Genomic DNA, 18190 nt, shown 5'->3' with positions numbered 1-18190 from the left:
ACCAGTGACAAGGGGTGTCCTCTACACCTAGACCAGTGACATTGACAAGAGGACATCATCTACACCTACACCAGTGAAAAGAGGATGTCCTCTACACCTAGACCAGTGACATGGAGTTATCCTCTACTCCTAGACTAGTGACAAGGGGACATCCTCTCTGGAGGAGAGAAAGTTTCACCAGCAACATAGAAGGGGATTGATTACAGTAAGAACAGCGAGGTTATGGAAGTCACAGCACCAAGAAATGGGTGATGGTGGATTCATTGCGTAAGTTCAGAGAGGGCCTGGATGTCTTTCTCGCACAGAAAGATATTATGCGTTATGGAGTCTAGATTTTGTTAAGGACATGTTGATTTATACTGATTGATTTATACTGACTGCCAGATTGGATTCGGGAAGGAATTTTTTTTTCCCCGAAATGGAAAAATTGGCATAATCCTCATGGTTTTTTTTGCCTTCCTCTGGATCAACACTTTAGGGGACTGTAGGGTTAGGTTGAACTTGTTGGACTGTTGTCTTCATCGAACCTCATCTACTATGTCCTCATGGTGACACAGAGAGGAGTGACAAGTCAGACATTAGTAGAGACATATATGAAGATGCAATCTGTATCACACATGATGGAATTAGATACACAGCTCAGCAGAGATGTCACATATCCTATACTCACTGTAATTCCTGTATCCTGCAGTCTGGACTGGACAGAGCGGCCATCAAGTCACTGAAGTGAGGACCGGACAGACGGTTACCAGACAGGTCAAGTATCTTCATGGACTGGTTATTCCTTATTCCAGAAGCCAACTGGGTGCAGGAAGTGTCTGGTAGATTATTACTAGACAAACTATAATAATAGGAGATGTGAGTGATGTATCAGCAGACTGTCTCACATATGATAGGATTAGATACACAGCTCACTATACAGTATCACACAGGATAGGATTAGATACACAGCTCAGTATACTGTATCACACAGGATAGGATTAGATACACAGCTCAGTATACAGTATCACACAGGATAGGATTAGATACAGCTCAGTATACAGTATCACACAGGATAGGATTAGATACAGCTCAGTATACAGTATCACACAGGATAGGATTAGATACACATCTCAGTATACAGTATCACACAGGATAGGATTAGATACACAGCTCAGTATACAGTATCACACAGGATAGGATTAGATACACAGCTCAGTATACAGTATCACACAGGATAGGATTAGATACACAGCTCAGTATACAGTATCACACAGGATAGGATTAGATACACAGCTCAGTATACAGTATCACACAGGATAGGATTAGATACACAGCTCAGTATACAGTATCACACAGGATAGGATTAGATACACAGCTCAGTATACAGTATCACACAGGATAGGATTAGATACACAGCTCAGTATACAGTATCACACAGGATAGGATTAGATACACAGCTCACTATACAGTATCACACAGGATAGGATTAGATACACAGCTCAGTATACTGTATCACACAGGATAGGATTAGATACACAGCTCAGTATACAGTATCACACAGGATAGGATTAGATACAGCTCAGTATACAGTATCACACAGGATAGGATTAGATACAGCTCAGTATACAGTATCACACAGGATAGGATTAGATACACATCTCAGTATACAGTATCACACAGGATAGGATTAGATACACAGCTCAGTATACAGTATCACACAGGATAGGATTAGATACACAGCTCAGTATACAGTATCACACAGGATAGGATTAGATACACAGCTCAGTATACAGTATCACACAGGATAGGATTAGATACGCAGCTCAGTATACAGTATCACACAGGATAGGATTAGATACGCAGCTCAGTATACAGTATCACACAGGATAGGATTAGATACGCAGCTCAGTATACAGTATCACACAGGATAGGATTAGATACGCAGCTCAGTATACTGTATCACACAGGATAGGATTAGATACGCAGCTCAGTATACAGTATCACACAGGATAGGATTAGATACGCAGCTCAGTATACAGTATCACACAGGATAGGATTAGATACACAGCTCAGTATACAGTATCACACAGGATAGGATTAGATACACAGCTCAGTATACAGTATCACACAGGATAGGATTAGATACACAGCTCAGTATACAGTATCACACAGGATAGGATTAGATACACAGCTCAGTATACAGTATCACACAGGATAGGATTAGATACACAGCTCAGTATACAGTATCACACAGGATAGGATTAGATACACAGCTCAGTAGAGACGTCACATATGAAGGTGCAGTCAGCAGTTTATCTCATAGACATAAAAATGGTGCGGAGGAACATAAAATAGAATATAATCCCTGTATAACTTGTCCCCACATGTCTCCTCCTGTACACATCTCTTATACTCACTGTAATTCCTGTATCCTGCAGGCTGGACTGGACAGAGCGGCCATCAAGTCACTGAAGTGAGGACCAGACAGATTGTTATAGGACAGGTCAAGTCTCTTCAGGGACTGGTTATTCCTTATTCCATAGGCCAACTGGTTGCAGGAAGTGTCTGGTAGAAGATTACCATCCAAACTGTTAGAATAAGAAGATGAGATGTGAGTGATGTTCACTCCACTGAAACTGCCCCAACCAAAGTCACTAATCATCTCTTAACCGCCAAAGCCAAGCGCCATTACTCTCTCCTCCTTCTCCTTGTCCTCTCCTCCATCTTCCTCCTCCTTGACCTCTCCTCTGCCTTTGACACAGTTGACCACTCCCTCCTGTTAGAAATTCTCTCATCCCTTGGTATCTCAGACCTGGCCCTTTCTTGGATCTCCTCATATCTCACCGACCGCACATTCAGCGTCTCCCTCTCACACGCCACCTCCTCACCTCGCCCTCTCTCCGTAGGTGTTCCCCAAGGCTCTGTCCTAGGACCCCTCCTGTTCTCTATCTACACCCTTGGCCTGGATCAACTCATAGAATCTCATGATTTTCAATACCATTGCTATGCCGATGACACCCAAATCTACATCTCTGGACCAGACATTACCTCCCTGCTGGCCAGAGTTCCAGATTGCTTAGCGGCCGTAGCCTCCTTCCTCTTCTTCCACTTTCTCAAACTCAATATGGAGAAAACGGAGTTCATCACTTTTGCTCCACCCCATATGGCCCATCCACCTGACCCATGTATCAAAGTTAATGGAACCACAATTACTCCTGTCCCACAGGTCCGATACTTTGGGATAACCCTAGACTCCGACCTATCCTTCAAGTTGCACGTTCAAACCCTCAACACTTCCTGCCGCCTCCAGCTCAAGAACATCCACCAAATCCGCTCCTTCCTCACCCCTAAAACTGCTAAGTCCATGGCCTCATAATCTCCTGCTTAGACTACTGCAACACCTTTTTCCATGGACTCCCAGCAAACACCCTCGCCCCCTCCAGTCCACCCTAAACTGTGCTGCTCCCCTCTGCCAGTCCCTCCACTGGCTACTTATAGCCCAGCGAATTGAGTTCACGTTACTAATATTAACATACAAAGCCATCCACAATCTGGCCCCTCCATATATCTCTGAACTAATCTACCCGCCCACACGTAACCTCAGATCCTCCAATGACCTCCTACTCCGCTCTGCTCTCATCCGCTCCTCACACAACCGTCTCCAAGAATTCTCCTGTGCATCCCCCATACTCTGAAACTCCTTACCAAGACACATAAGACTGACCCCCACAATCACAGGCTTCAAGAAGACCCTGAAGACTCCCCTATTCAGGAAGGCCTACAACCTCCAATAACACTATCACCGCACCGCCATCTGTACAGTCTCCCCCTCTCCTTCTGTCTCTATCCCTCTCCCTTCATAGATTGTAAGTCCTTGTGGTCAGGGCCCTCTACCCCACTGTGCCAGTCAGTCATTGTTAGTGTCACATCTGCTTGTGTATTTTGTGTACTGTATGTAACCCCCAAATGTAAAGCACCATGGAATTAATGGTGCTATATAAATAAACAATAATAATGATGTATCAGTATTCAGTATCACACATGATAGGATTAGATACACAGCTCAGTATAGAGCAGGGGTAGGGAACGTACAGCTCTCCAGCTGTTGCAAAACTACAACTCCCAGCATGCATACTGGCTCTGGTGTTCTGGGAACTCCCATGGAAGTGAATGGAGCATGCTAGGAGTTGTAGTTTCACAGCAGCTGGAGAGCCAAAGGTTCCCTACCCCTGGTATAGAGCATCACATCTGACCACACAATCCCACACCAGAGCAGATCATCTAAAGGTAGGGCCATCCGGCTAACTCCTCAAACCAAGTAGATTATCCCTCTAGACTCCAGCAGAAATAAGAAAATTGAGAACACCCTAAGAATCTGGGAATCTTGTGAAACTACAATATGGATATCCAAAATTTAGAAGTATGTCGCAATACTACAGCCCTTAATAAGACAGAGCTGGGGTCTGCATTCTTGCACAGCAGGGGGTCCGGCACCCTGGAGATTGTATATCCTAACAGCCTAAGCTTCAATGAACAGAAAGCCATAAAACATGCCACACTCAGGGAACATCCAGAGGTCTTGTTTGCTGATTACTCTCTTAATGGAGAGACCAGGAGAAGAACCAATTTAATATTCTATACTAAGCATCTATCTGCCTGGCACACTGCTCTGTCCACCCGCTATAAGAAAATTACAAAAGGGAACAACAGCACAGGCAGACGAATTAGAGTAAAAGACCCACAAAATGATGATGACGTGATACTCACTATAACCGTATACAATACTGGTAATATTACAATAAAGGGCAGAGAAGTCAAACTACAGCAGTTTGAAGATGCCTTTCCAAAGATTAAGAGACTGGCACAAACCCACAGACAGAAGACAGACACCTCTACCTATATACAAACTAACACAGGAGAGTCGTCTGCCTGTATACAGACACCGATCATCCTGTCATCTCTGCTCCCATGAAAAGACATCTCTGAAGACATCATCAGAGATATCAATACAGAGCTGGCATCCAAAATCGGATCAACATTAGGCATCACCCTGGCACAACACCCCTCCATAGACAAGCGTCACCTATATGATGACAAACACCTAAACAAACAGGGAGTCAGTCTCCTGGCCAAAGAACTTAAAGACATAGTGCTCAACAGAGACCCCTGGCCCATACCTCATACAAGACAAAAACCTGTGGAGAAGTCACTTGCCAGAAGAAAGACCCAAACACCATACCCCCCTCAACATATAAGACAAAGACCCATGGTGAAGTGGCCTGGCTGGAAAATATCTCAAACACAACATGTCCCCCAAAAAACTGGAAATGGGGACTACTATAAACCATGGCGGAAGCCACCTGTGCCATACAGAACAAGGCAGAGCACAGACATGGAGGAGATAAGAACCATGTTCAGCACCCTGTGCAACACACTGATCCAGACTGGGATCCACAACATAGCCACCAGTCAGGAACCCAGCCCGTCCTCTGCAGGACAGCTCATTACAAGGTATACCCACCAAAGATGACACCACTGACTATCAGTAGCTGGAATATCCAAGGGCTGAACGTCTCAGCCTTTGGATCCAAACCAAACGATCCAGACTTTATAGACAGACTAAAAAATATTGACATCCAAATCCTCCTAGAGACATGAACCCGGGCAGAAGATTAATCCCTAACACCCATGGGCTACAAGGAATTCTCTGTCGCTGCCCGGAAAAGCAAGACTATCAAACTAGGCCGCCACTCAGGAGGCATACTAATATGGTTCAAGGAGGAGCTTAAAGAACATGTGAAAGCCATTAAACTCGGAGACAACCACATGTGGATAAAAATAAGCAACTCCATCCTCAATGGCCAACATGACATCTTTCTCTGTGCAGTATACATCCCCCCATCAGAGTCCCCCTACCACAACTCAGACATCTATGAGGTCCTACAAAGGGAATCTGCCCAGTTCCAGTCCCAAGGCAGAGTGCTGATCTGCGGCGACCTAAACGCCAGGACTGGCACAGAGAAAGACTTCCTGTCCTCTGATGGAAACCTGCACATCCCAGTAGGTGAGGTCCACCACCTGGAGTCTGCACAAAGAAGAAGAAATAGCTATGACATAGTTGTCAACAAGAGCGGGAGACAGCTGCTGAACCTGTGCCGGAGTCTGGGACTGTACATAATGAACGGGCGTACCAGAGGGGACTCTCAGGGATGCTTCACACTAAACTCCCACGTGGGCAACAGCGTGGTGGATTATGTCATCACAGACGCAGACCCAGCAGACATAGATGCTCTCATAGTCACCCCTGAGACACACCTGTCAGACCACAACCAGATCCTGCTGTACATGAGATCCACTGACAAGCCACTCACACAGCAGCCCCACCAGATTGGTCTCTACAACCTACCACCATCCTTTAAATGGGCCAGTCACCGGGCCACCGAATACACCAATGCGGCTAACTGACCCAAAATCAAGGAACTGCTCACAAACTACTATATGAGCTCCTGCCAGCCAAACCAACAAGGGGTCACCCGAGCAGTGAAGGACTTCAATAACATCCTGTACACAACTAGCAGGCCTGAAACAGACAAAGCCCAAGAGACCGACTAACAAACAGTCTCACAAATGGTTTGACAGCAACTGCAAGGCTCCACACCGGTCTCTAAGGGCAGCCTCCAACCAGAAACACAGAGACCCCAACAACAGAGAGACGAGGGACGCCTACAACAATCTATGCAAGCAATACAAAGGCATCCTCAGAGAGAAGAAACAGAGGTACCTCTCCCACAAAATAGAGCAACTCAAGGACTCCCTCCAGGACAGCTCATTCTGGGAGACCTGGCACCACATGGGCACAAAGCCCAAGAACAACTCTCTCCACATCCAAAATGGCAATATCTGGCTCAACTACTTCAGAGGTCTCTACAAAAACATCCCAGAAAAAGACCTAACTCCAGAACAGCAACAGATAATCACCAAACTGAGGGACATGGAGAAAGTCATCAAAGACTTCCAGAACCCTCTGGACTCGCCAATCACCATAAAAGATATACAGGAAAGAATTGCCCTGCTGAAAGGCAAAAAGGCCAGCGGCCCTGACGGCATCCTACCAGAGATGATCAAATACAGCCCTCCAGCAATACACGCGGCACTGGCAAAGCTATTCACCCTCGTGCTCAATGCTGGACACTTCCCCGAAGACTGGAACAAAGGCCTCATAACCCCCATCTACAAGAATGGGGACCAATATGACCCCAACAACTACAGAGGGATCTGCGTCAGCAGCACGCTGGGGAAACTGTTCAACAGCATCATCAATAACAGAATCCTCACCTTCCTCACACAACACGGGGTCCTCAGCAAGAGCCAAGCAGGGTTCATGCCAAACCACCGCACCACAGACCATATCTACACCCTGCACAGCCTCATCAAGACGCACGTCCACAACACCAGAAGAGGCAAGATATTCGCCTGCTTCGTAGACTTTAAGAAGGCGTTCGACTCAGTATGGCACCCAGGCCTACTTCTAAAACTCGTGGAGAGTGTAATAGGAGGAAGAACGTATGATGTCATCAATAGCTCCTACACCGGAAACCAGTGCAGTGCGAAGGTGAATGGGAAAAGGACAGCATACTTCCAACAGGCCCGAGGGGTCAGACAAGGCTGTAGCCTCAACCCAACGCTCTTCAACATCTACATCAATGAACTGGCTACAGCCCTGGAGGCCTCACCAACTCCAGGCCTCACCCTGAACGACCAAGAGGTGAAGTTCCTGCTGTATGCCGATGACCTCCTACTCCTGGCCCCCACCGAGAAAGACCTCCAAGAAAGCCTGTCAGTGCTGGAAAAATTCAGCACCACATGGGCCCTACCCATCAACCAGAAGAAGACCAAAGTCATGGTATTTCAGAAGAAGGGCCACAACAAAGCCCCCCACCCCACAATTCACACTGAACGGCTCCACACTGGAGAAAACCAACAGCTACACCTACCTGGGGCTGGAGCTCAGCCAATCAGGAAGCTTCAAAGCAGCAATAGAAACCCTGAAAGCAAAAGCCTGCATAACCTTCTACGTCATCAGAAGACAGCTGTACCACCTCAAACCACCGGTGAGGGTCTGGCTGAAGATATTTGATGCAGTCATCACCCCGATCCTTCTCTATGGCAGTGAGGTTTGGGGCCCAGCCACCTACCCAGACCAGTCAAAGTGGGATTCCAGCGTAAACAGAGAACTTCCACCTGGAGTTCTGCAAGTACCTCCTCCATGTCCACCGCAGCACCTCCAACATGGGATGCAGGGCAGAGCTAGGCAGACTCCCCCTATGGCTCACTATGCAGAAGAGGGCGCTATCATTCTGGACTCACATACAGGGCAGCAGTCCTGGCTCTTACTACCACCAAGCCTGGCTGAGCCACAGAGCCCCGAGAAAAACTGATACCCCCCAACCAAGCATCAGCCATCTGCCAAGCCAAAACCCCCAACATGCCCTGAACAAGGCTCAAATAAAAGGAGTCATTGAGAGAGACAAAGAGCGGTACATCAAGGAATGGAGAAGCGCAATAAATAACTCCAAGAAACTCACTGTGTACCAGTCACTGCAAAGAGACTGCACCATGGCCACCTACCTGGAGAGAATATCCCACCCCAAACACAGACAGACCCTGAGCCTGTACAGACTGAGCGCCCACAACCTGGAGATAGAGATGGGGCGATACAGGCAGACGTACAAGCCACGGGAGAATAGACTGTGCCAGCACTGTGACCAGGGGGTCCCAGAAGACGAGACCCACTTCCTGCTACACTGCACCAAATACTCAGCTGCGAGGGCTGTCTATTACCAAAGACTTTCTGCCCACATCCCAGACTTTATATCTGCAGACGAGAAGAGGAAACTCTACATCCTACTGGGAGAAGAAGAGGCCACTGTGGAGATCGCTGCCCAATACGTGTCCAGCTGTCACCAAACCAGAGGAAGATGAGACTCCATGGACTGTTATATTTATCCCAATACACCTGCCCCACCCCCACCTCCCCATATAGCGGTCACCAACGAAGAGGAAGATGAGACTCCACGGACTGTTATACCCCAAACCACCCCCATATAGCAGTCACCAACTGTACATATCTCTTATACTCACTGTAATTCCTCTATCCTGCAGGCTGGACTGGACAGAGCGGCAATCAAGTCACTGAAGTGAGGACCGGACAGACGATTGCTATACAGGTGAATTACCTTCAGGGACTGGTTATTCCTTATTACAGAGGCCAATTGGGTGCAGGAAGTGTCTGGTAGATTATTACTGCCCAAACTGTAAGAATAAGAAGAGGAGGTGTGAGTGATGTATCAGCAGCTGTATCACACATGATAGGATTAGATACACGGCTCAGTATACAGTATAGGATTAGATACACAGCTCAGCAGACAATACAATACATACACTTAGTGGCCAAAAGCCATGGGAAGGTACCAGATGTGCCATTAATAGGGGCTCGCCCCTCCGTGAGCCCTGATAACTGCAGCAATACGACGAGGCCTGGACTCCACGAGGTGTTGAAAGAGTTCTGGAGGCATATTGACCCCTGCAGTCTGCACTGCAGCCCACAATTGGTCCTGTGTAGTTGGCGCTGGGTCCATGGAGGGAATGCTAGTATCCACAGCATCCCATAAATTCTCTATGGGGCTGAGATCGGGTGAGCGAGCAGGCCAATCGAGGGCCGTGAGGTCACTGGTGTGTTCATTAAGCCAGTCCTGTGTCACCAACGAGCGATTACATGTTGCATTGTCCTGTTGGTACACAGCATCCCCAGCAGGGAACTCCAACACCAGAAAGGGGTGCAGATGGTCTGCCATAAATTTCACGTATTGAGCACCAGGCATTTATCCCTGCACCCAGACAATGGGGACCAATTGCTACCATGTGAACATGACATAGACAATGTCAGAGCCACCTCCCGCCTGGATATGTCCCTGTTGGCATGCAGGATCCCTGGCTTTATTGCGCATACGCCACACTCTCACACGCTCAACTGCTCTGTACAACTGGAACTGTGATTCATCAGACCATGCCACATGCCACCACTGTTCTATGGTCCAATGACAATGGTCGCAGGCCCATGTCAGTCTTCAAGCTCTGTGTAGCAGCATCAGCAAAGGGACATGGTTCGGGCATCGACTGTCGAAGCCTGTTGTTGAAGACAGTTCTCGGCGTACAGTCCTGGTGGAAATCGGTGGCAATTTGACTCACAGTAGACAGTCGAGAGCCCCGTACGACTCTGCGGAGGTGACGTGACATCTGCTCATCCAACACTCATGGTCGACCAGTGCACTGGTTTACTCGGCTGCCAATGTTGTCTCTGCAGTATTGCAGGTCCACCCGAGTCACTGTTGATCTCGGAAACCCAAATTCCTGTGTAATCTCGAAAATGCTATGCCCCATGCGTCTTACACTGATTATCATCCCACATTCAAAGTCACTTAACTCGCGATGTGTTGCCATGTTTACAAGACACTTGTCTGCATCAGACTGCTGATATATCCCGCGACACTAGTGCCATAGGCCGCATCGCGTCACTGTTTGAGTGTCATATCCGACACAACCGGTACTGGGACACGCCTGCCCGTGACTTTTGGCCACTGAGTGTAATATTACAGACAGCTCAGTATACAGCAGGGGTGCCCAATACGTCGATCACGATCTATCGGTCAATTGCAAAGGATGTATGGGTCGATCGCGGGATGCAGCCAGGGATCCCACGGTGTCTGCTTGTTCACAGTGCAGGCTGAGAGTCGACTCTCAGCCTGCGGTGTGAACAAGCACTAAGGACACTTGCAGGCCGGGCAGCAGCAGCTCCAGGAAATGACGCGCTCCCTGCTCTTAGGAATGGAGGGAGCCGGGGTGCTGCTTGTTCACAGGGGTGGATCCAGGGCCGGGCGAGCTGGGCAACTACCCGGGGCCCCGCGCTTAGCGGGGCCCCGCGGCGCGGCCGGGACCTAACAAAATGGTCCCGGTCGGCATGTCCCGTTTCCAACTGAGCTCAGTATTAAAGCAGGAGCTGACAGCTCCTGCTTTAAACGCCTATGTATTCAGCTCATCGGCGGTAGGACGCCAATGAGCTGACAACATAGGCGTTTAAAGCAGAAGCTGTCACAGCTCAGCTCCTGCTTTAACGCTGAGCTCCGGCATTTGTAGCCGCGATGTGATGACGTCATCACATCGCGGCTACAATATGTGTATGAGGGAGAGAGCTGCGGGGGAACGAGGAATGGTGAGTGTGTGTGTGTGTGTGTGTGAACGGCATGACACTGGGGCAGATGAAGGGAGGGAGAACAGCATGACACTGGGGCAGATGGAGGGGGAGAACGGCATGGCACTGGGGCAGATGAAGGGGGGAGAATGGCATGACACTGGGGCAGATAGAGGGGGAGAGAACAGCATGACACTGGGGCAGATGGAGGGGGGAGAACGGCATGACACTGGGGCAGATGGAGGGGGGAGAACGGCATGACACTGGGGCAGATGAAGGGGGGGAGAACGGCATGACACTGGGGCAGATGGAGGGGGGGAGAACAGCATGACACTGGGGCAGATGAAGGGGGGAGAATGGCATGACACTGGGGCAGATGAAGGGGGGAGAACGGCATGACACTGGGGCAGATGAAGGGGGAGAACGGCATGACACTGGGGCAGATGAAGGGGGGAGAATGGCATGACACTGGGGCAGATGAAGGGGGGGAGAACGGCATGACACTGGGGCAGATGGAGGGGGAGAACGGCATGACACTGGGGCAGATGAAGGGGGGAGAACGGCATGACACTGGGGCAGATGAAGGGGGGGAGAACGGCATGACACTGGGGCAGATGGAGGGGGAGAACGGCATGACACTGGGGCAGATGAAGAGGGGGAGAACGGCATGACACTGGGGCAGATGAAGAGGGGGAGAACAGCATGACACTGAAGCAGATGAAGGGGGGATGGCATGACACTGGGGCAGATGAAGGGGGGGAGAACAGCATGACACTGGGGCAGATGAAGGGGAGAGAACGGCATGACACTGGGGCAGAGACGGGGGGGAAATGAAACTGTGGGCAGATAAAGGGGGAGAATGGCATGAAACTGGGGACAGAGAGAGGGGGGGACATGAAACTAGGGGTAGATGAAGGGTGTATATGAAAATGGGGGGAGATATAATTTACGGGTGACTGTAGGAGGATTATACTGTGTGGAATCACATGAAAATTGAATGAGAATGGGTGGAGTCAACATAAAAGTGGGTGGGGCCTAATTTGTGCACGTTTTGTTCCCTCTTTATAGTCTTCAACAGTTGGGAAGTACAGGTTAGAAGTGCAAGACCCCCAGTAAGTAGGGCCCCACCAAAGTCAATTGCCCAGGGCCCCGCAAACCCTGGATCCGCCACTGCTTGTTCACAGCGCAGGCTGAGAGTCATCTCCGGACACTGGCAGGCGGGGCTACCACAGCCTCAGCCTGCCAGTGTCCAGAGATAACTCTCAGCCTGCACTGTGAACAAGCAGACACCGGGGATCCCTGGACGACCACAGAACGCCGCTGTCTCCTGCTCTCACGCTCCACCTGACCCCACCCACATGCCTGACCCCCTCCCACAGATATCACAGTATCACACAATACAATTAGATACTGTAGCTTCATAGACAGCATTACTCACTGTAATTCCTGTATACTGCAGGCTGGACTGGACAGAGCGGCCACCAAGTCACTGAAGTGAGGACCAGACATACGGTTACCAGACAGGCCAAGTTTCTTCAGGGACTGGTTATTCCTTATTACAAAGGCCAACTGGGTGCAGGAAGTGTCTGGTAGATTATTATCACCCAAACTGTAAGAATAAGAAGATGAGATGTGAGAGATGTATCAGCAGCTGTATCACACAGGATAGGATTAGATACACAGCTCAGTATACAGTATCACACAGGATAGGATTAGATACACAGCTCAGTATACAGCATCACACAGGATAGGATTAGATACACAGCTCACTATACAGTATCACACAGGATAGGATTAGATACACAGCTCAGTATACAGTATCACACAGGGTAGGATTAGATACACAGCTCAGTATACAGTGTCACACAGGATAGGATTAGATACACATCTCAGTATACAGTATCACACAGGATAGGATTAGATACACAGTTCAGTATACAGTATCACACAGGATAGGATTAGATACACAGCTCAGTATACAGTATCACACAGGATAGGATTAGATACACAGCTCAGTATACAGTATCACACAGGATAGGATTAGATACACAGTTCAGTACATAGTATCACACAGGATAGGATTAGATACACAGCTCAGTATACAGTATTGTGGGGGGGCTAACAATATTGTTTATAAATTATATTTGATAAATTACATGAAGTGGGGGCCCAGATTACTTGTCTTCCAGTGATATTGCCTTTTGTCAGCCATCTTGTCCCTATCAAACATAAGTAGTTTTGTCTCACAAAGGAATTGGTTAGACTAATTAACATGGAGACGCTACGGGCTGTGCTATTGAGACTTTAAACAAAAGATCAAAGAAGAGAAGCCCTTCTTTAAGGTGATAAAAAAATGGAATGGTAACACTAATTGTCTCCAAGGGGGGGGATGTGAACACAGGATGTCTATTGAAATGTTAGCTCCCAGACCGGCACCGAGCCTTGAGATATACATCTAGAATGACTATATTGCATTAGGCCTTGACCAATCCTGTAAGACCAGTTATGTCCCAATCTGCCTGTGTCTGTATAAAACTACCTCTTTTGTAACAATAAATAAGAATTCATTTTGATACACCACCATCTGTTTCTTTTTGATTCTCCAGGCTAAAGGATGGGTATAGCCTATCCAGGCCTGTTATTTAATTTAACACTAAAACAACATAGCTCTGGGGGTCTTGTGCCCCTAACAGAAATTGGCGCTTCCAACGTACAGCTTGAGAGATAAGGAGATGGTTTGCTTGCTCCCCGGACGACCAGTGACTACAGAAGTTCCTGGAACCACAGAACCAACAAAATCAGCGCTGCAGGTAAGAGCTTTTCTCTTACAAATCTGATCTGTGTTTCTAAGTACTTTTGTTTTCCTGTCCGAGTGTGAGGTAAACACATATGTTCCTTATATAGATATCTCAAGCTTTTTGCAAAGAACCTAAAGAGTATGTTGTTGTAGCGGGGTGGGAAATGCAATATCTCATTCTTTGTATACTGTCCGTGCTGTCATTTGATTGATACATCTGTTATAAAGTGTATAAGGTGGTACAGGAGGGAAAGTCAGTCTCTATCCTTAATCCATAGAATTGCGAAAGTACTGAGTGATTGAAAAGTCCTTGTTTAGGAACACTAGCCTCCAGCCGTGCCTGGACGGTCAGGGTCGAATGAGAACTGAGTAGTAGCACTAAGGACTGAGTAGAATCCGCGCAAGTACGTGCAAACATTCAGGTGTGTTTTTGTAAGGGGACACAGACAAAAAGTTGAGTCTGTGGAAACCGAATGAGGTTTTGTCCTGACCACTACACCAGAATTTTGCACATCAGAGATTAGTTCAACTGTTTGAGAGTTCCCCTAGAGAAATAGAGGTCTGTGTGGCCTTGGAGCGGTCTGTGTGGCCCTAGAAAAGAAAAACCTGGGAGCGGTCTGTGTGGTCCTATAAAAGAAAAATCTGTGATGGGTCTGTGTGGCCCTAGAAAAGAAAAATCTGTGAGTGGTCTGTGTGGCCCTAGAATTGTGGAAAGATCAAAGGTCTGTGTGGCCGTAGAACGATCTGTGTGGCCGTAGAAAAATCTGTGTGAAATCTGTGTGACCCTGGGGAGAAATCTGTGTGGCTCTGGGGAGAAATCTGTGTGACCCCCAGATAAATCTGTGTGACCCCCAAAGAAATCTGTGTGAAATCTGTGTGACCCTAGGGAGAAATCTGTGTGATCCTGGGGAGATCTGTGTGAAGTTTGGGGGATCTGTGTGACCCAAGAGAAAAGTCTGTGATCCTCTATTGTCTTAATTGCCCTAGAGGAGTGGGAAGCTCACAGCTGATTGGCCATCAGCTAACATGGGGAAGGGATCCTCTAAGATATGGTACACCCCATATGAACTAATAGAGATGAGAGAAGGGAAAGAAGTTTCCGCCAAAGTAAAAACGATTTTTAAAAGAGCAGGTGTCCCCAAGATAGGATTGTTTGATAGTAAATTTTGGGAACCAATGGAGATTAGATCATGCAGAACAGATACAGGAGCATAAGTTACAAAGGGGAATATATGCTCTGATTGAAGAACAGAATGGGATGAGTGCAGAGTCAGCCGGTATGGAAATCAGCCCAAGAGATAGTTTAAAGAAAGGACAGTTGGAAAAGGAGGTAATAAACTGCTGATAAGATGTTGGATAGTTGGATAAAAATTAAGTAAGGAATGGTTACAGAAATAAGGTATTAAGTGTTTGCATATTTTCCTTAGTGTAAGGAAATGTATAGTGAGCACTCACTCACAGTCCAGCTAAAGGGTTAATGTGGTCTGCATTGTGTTGTTAGCACTATGGGAGTGGTAACTAGATAAAGATATAGGGAGAGTCCGCTGAAGTATATTGTGGCAGACCACTCACCAAGGTAGTAGATTCTGGGTGAAATCAGGTCTATAATGCTTTGAAAAACACCATGATTGTTGAAGCATTTATGCAAGAAATCAGACCAAATATGGCCGAAAGGATCAGAAGCTGCCTCTTGCCTGTCTCTGATTGAGGTCAGGATAATTCACAATGAATGTCAGGCCCCTCCCTAACCTCCCAGTGTCTTTTGTATCCACAGCAGAGGTATACAGTATACATGCTTCGGTAGAAGTCAGCAAGTAGGGGGAGGGGGAGACAAGGCAGGTAGTTAAGAGGTCAGCTTTAAGTGATAGATTGTAACACCACTGGTATAATGTATGGACAATTATGAATATATGGTTTAATAATTTGTAACTATATAGTGTAAGCTGTTTTTAGCAATGACAGTATTTGACTTTTAAGCCTTGTGTAAGAGTATTGTGATGTGTTACAGTGGTAAAAACTTTGATTGGAATCTAATAAAGAAAAAAAATGTTAATAGTCTGTCAGTCGGCCCTCAAGGCAAACCTCAAATATAGTGTAAGAGGTTCTGAACATCTGTGGTAATTAGATGAGTGGGGTTTGCCATGGAAATATTCAAATTGCACAGAAATATTAACATGTAATGTTGGTATCAGTATTGGCTGTTTAAATCATATTTAATGTCTTTAGAATTGGATTAATGGCATAAATTTTAGATAATCATCATTATGTTTATTTTTCAGTGATATACACATTGATGAGAAGATGAAGGCATCTGATTACTTGTTTTGTTAATTTTTCCTCAATATTCAGTTGTGCAGGAATTATAACTAACCCTGTGGTTATTTGTAGGAAAAGAAGAATAAGATTTGGCCATCCTGAGACAATAAGTGATATCACTGTACAAAATATATGAAAATTTGACAAGTTCTTTATGATTTAAGTGTGAAGTTTGCATGTATTTATGGAAGTGAATGGGCCCATATGTGTTACATGTGTTTGCTATATGTACATGCTCTGTTTGTCCATGTCTGTATTGTTACATTTTTAGTTTCCACAGCGAGCAGATGGAGATACTGACTGCTGATAACCCCACAGAGGGTGGTGATAAGTAGATATGAAAGGGAGGCATAAGTTCTTTCCATTGTTGAAACTATATATGTGTGTTCTGGTGAATATGAGATGTATTTAATATAACATGTACATGTACTAGGTACTCAGTGTTTATTGGTGCTTGTGTGTATCAAGTATATCACATGGGCTTTATACTTGTAATATAAATATTTGTTATGGGTTTATACTATAAATCCATGAATGTTAACAATCGGGAATTATTTTGTGAAAAAGTTTTATCTAATACTTGTACATGTACATTGTTATTGGTCATTTTTTTTATTCAGATGATCCTTCTGATATGGGATTAGGCACCATAGGGGTAGGCAATACATGTGAGGTATCTTACCACAAGGGGCACAGAACGCCCCTAACATGTACACACAGGTAAAGATAAATTGCAGCTCTACAAAACTAAAGTGGTGTTTCTGGGACATTGTTTGTGATAAGGTGCTAGACAGCTGTCTAAGTAAATCAGAAGTCACTCACATATCTGCTCTGTGATGGTTTTTTTTTTTTTTTTTTTGTATATAAATTTTTGTTATGGTGATTGGGAGATAGATTTGATCTCTTATTTAAGGCCTCTGCCTTCTCTGCTGATATATATATATATATATATATATATATATATATATATATATATACACTAGCTGGTACCCGCGACTTCGTCTGTGGTGATTGTAGCAGTGGGTATATACAGGGGCGGGTAAGGTTTTCGTACTGTGTATAAGGTATGGGATATGAAATGTAACTTTGTATCTTGTTTTTTGCTGTAATTCAGAGAATACGTGAGACTTTTGTGTTGAAGTTACTTTGTATTTGAGCTGCTATATATACGGTGTTGTGAGAAACTTTACATAGTGACTTTGGGACAGAAGTATTTGAAGTTAACCCTTTCCCGCCGATGGCATTTTTTGATTTTCGTTTTTGACTCCCCTCCTTCTAAACCCCATAACTTTTTTATTTCTCCACTCCCAGAGCCATATGAGGTCTTAATTTTTCCTGGGACAAAATTTTCTTCATGATGCCATCATTATTTATTCTATATAATGTACTGGGAAGCAGGGAAAAAAATTCAGAATGGGGTGGATTTGAAGAAAAAATGCTTTTCTGCGACTTTCTTACAGGCTTTGGTTTTACGGCGTTCACTGTGCAACCAAAATGACATGTCCCCTGTATTCTGTGTTTCGTTACGATTCCAGGGATACCAAATTTATATGGTTTTATTTACATTTTGACCCATTAAAAAAAAATCCAAAACTGTGTTAAAAAATTTTTTTTTTAAAAGTCGCCATATTCCGACAGCCGTAACTTTTTTATACGTCCGTGTACGGGGGTGTATAGGGCGTCTTTTTTTGCGGGGTCGGGTGTACTTTTTAGTTCTACCATTTTCGGGAAATGTTATTGCTTTGATCACTTTTTATTCAAATTTTTATCAGAATCAAAACAGTGAAAAAACGGCGGTTTGGCACTTTTGACCATTTTTCCTGCTACGGTGTTTACCGAACAGGAAA

At 46.0% G+C, this 18190-nt stretch overlaps 1 protein-coding gene across 1 annotated transcript in view; it reads right to left on the bottom strand.

The window, feature by feature from the left end:
• LOC142214655 (NACHT, LRR and PYD domains-containing protein 12-like) overlaps positions 1-18190 on the bottom strand; it is a gene marked incomplete at its 3' end in the record, with an annotated part of 792298 nt that overhangs the window by 61654 nt on the left and 712454 nt on the right. The window contains exons 21-24 of the mRNA XM_075283595.1: positions 12669-12839; positions 9124-9294; positions 2400-2570; positions 671-841 (exon numbers count right to left, since the gene is read on the bottom strand). Of these exons, the coding sequence (XP_075139696.1) occupies positions 671-841; positions 2400-2570; positions 9124-9294; positions 12669-12839 (684 nt within the window). The remainder of the gene's footprint in view (positions 1-670; positions 842-2399; positions 2571-9123; positions 9295-12668; positions 12840-18190) is intronic.

The sequence above is a fragment of the Leptodactylus fuscus genome, chromosome 7 (assembly GCF_031893055.1).
Source record: "Leptodactylus fuscus isolate aLepFus1 chromosome 7, aLepFus1.hap2, whole genome shotgun sequence".
NCBI classification, from domain to species: domain Eukaryota; kingdom Metazoa; phylum Chordata; class Amphibia; order Anura; family Leptodactylidae; genus Leptodactylus; species Leptodactylus fuscus.
The sequence above is the reverse complement of the archived record's forward strand: the minus strand, read 5'-3'. Positions and strand labels throughout refer to the sequence as shown.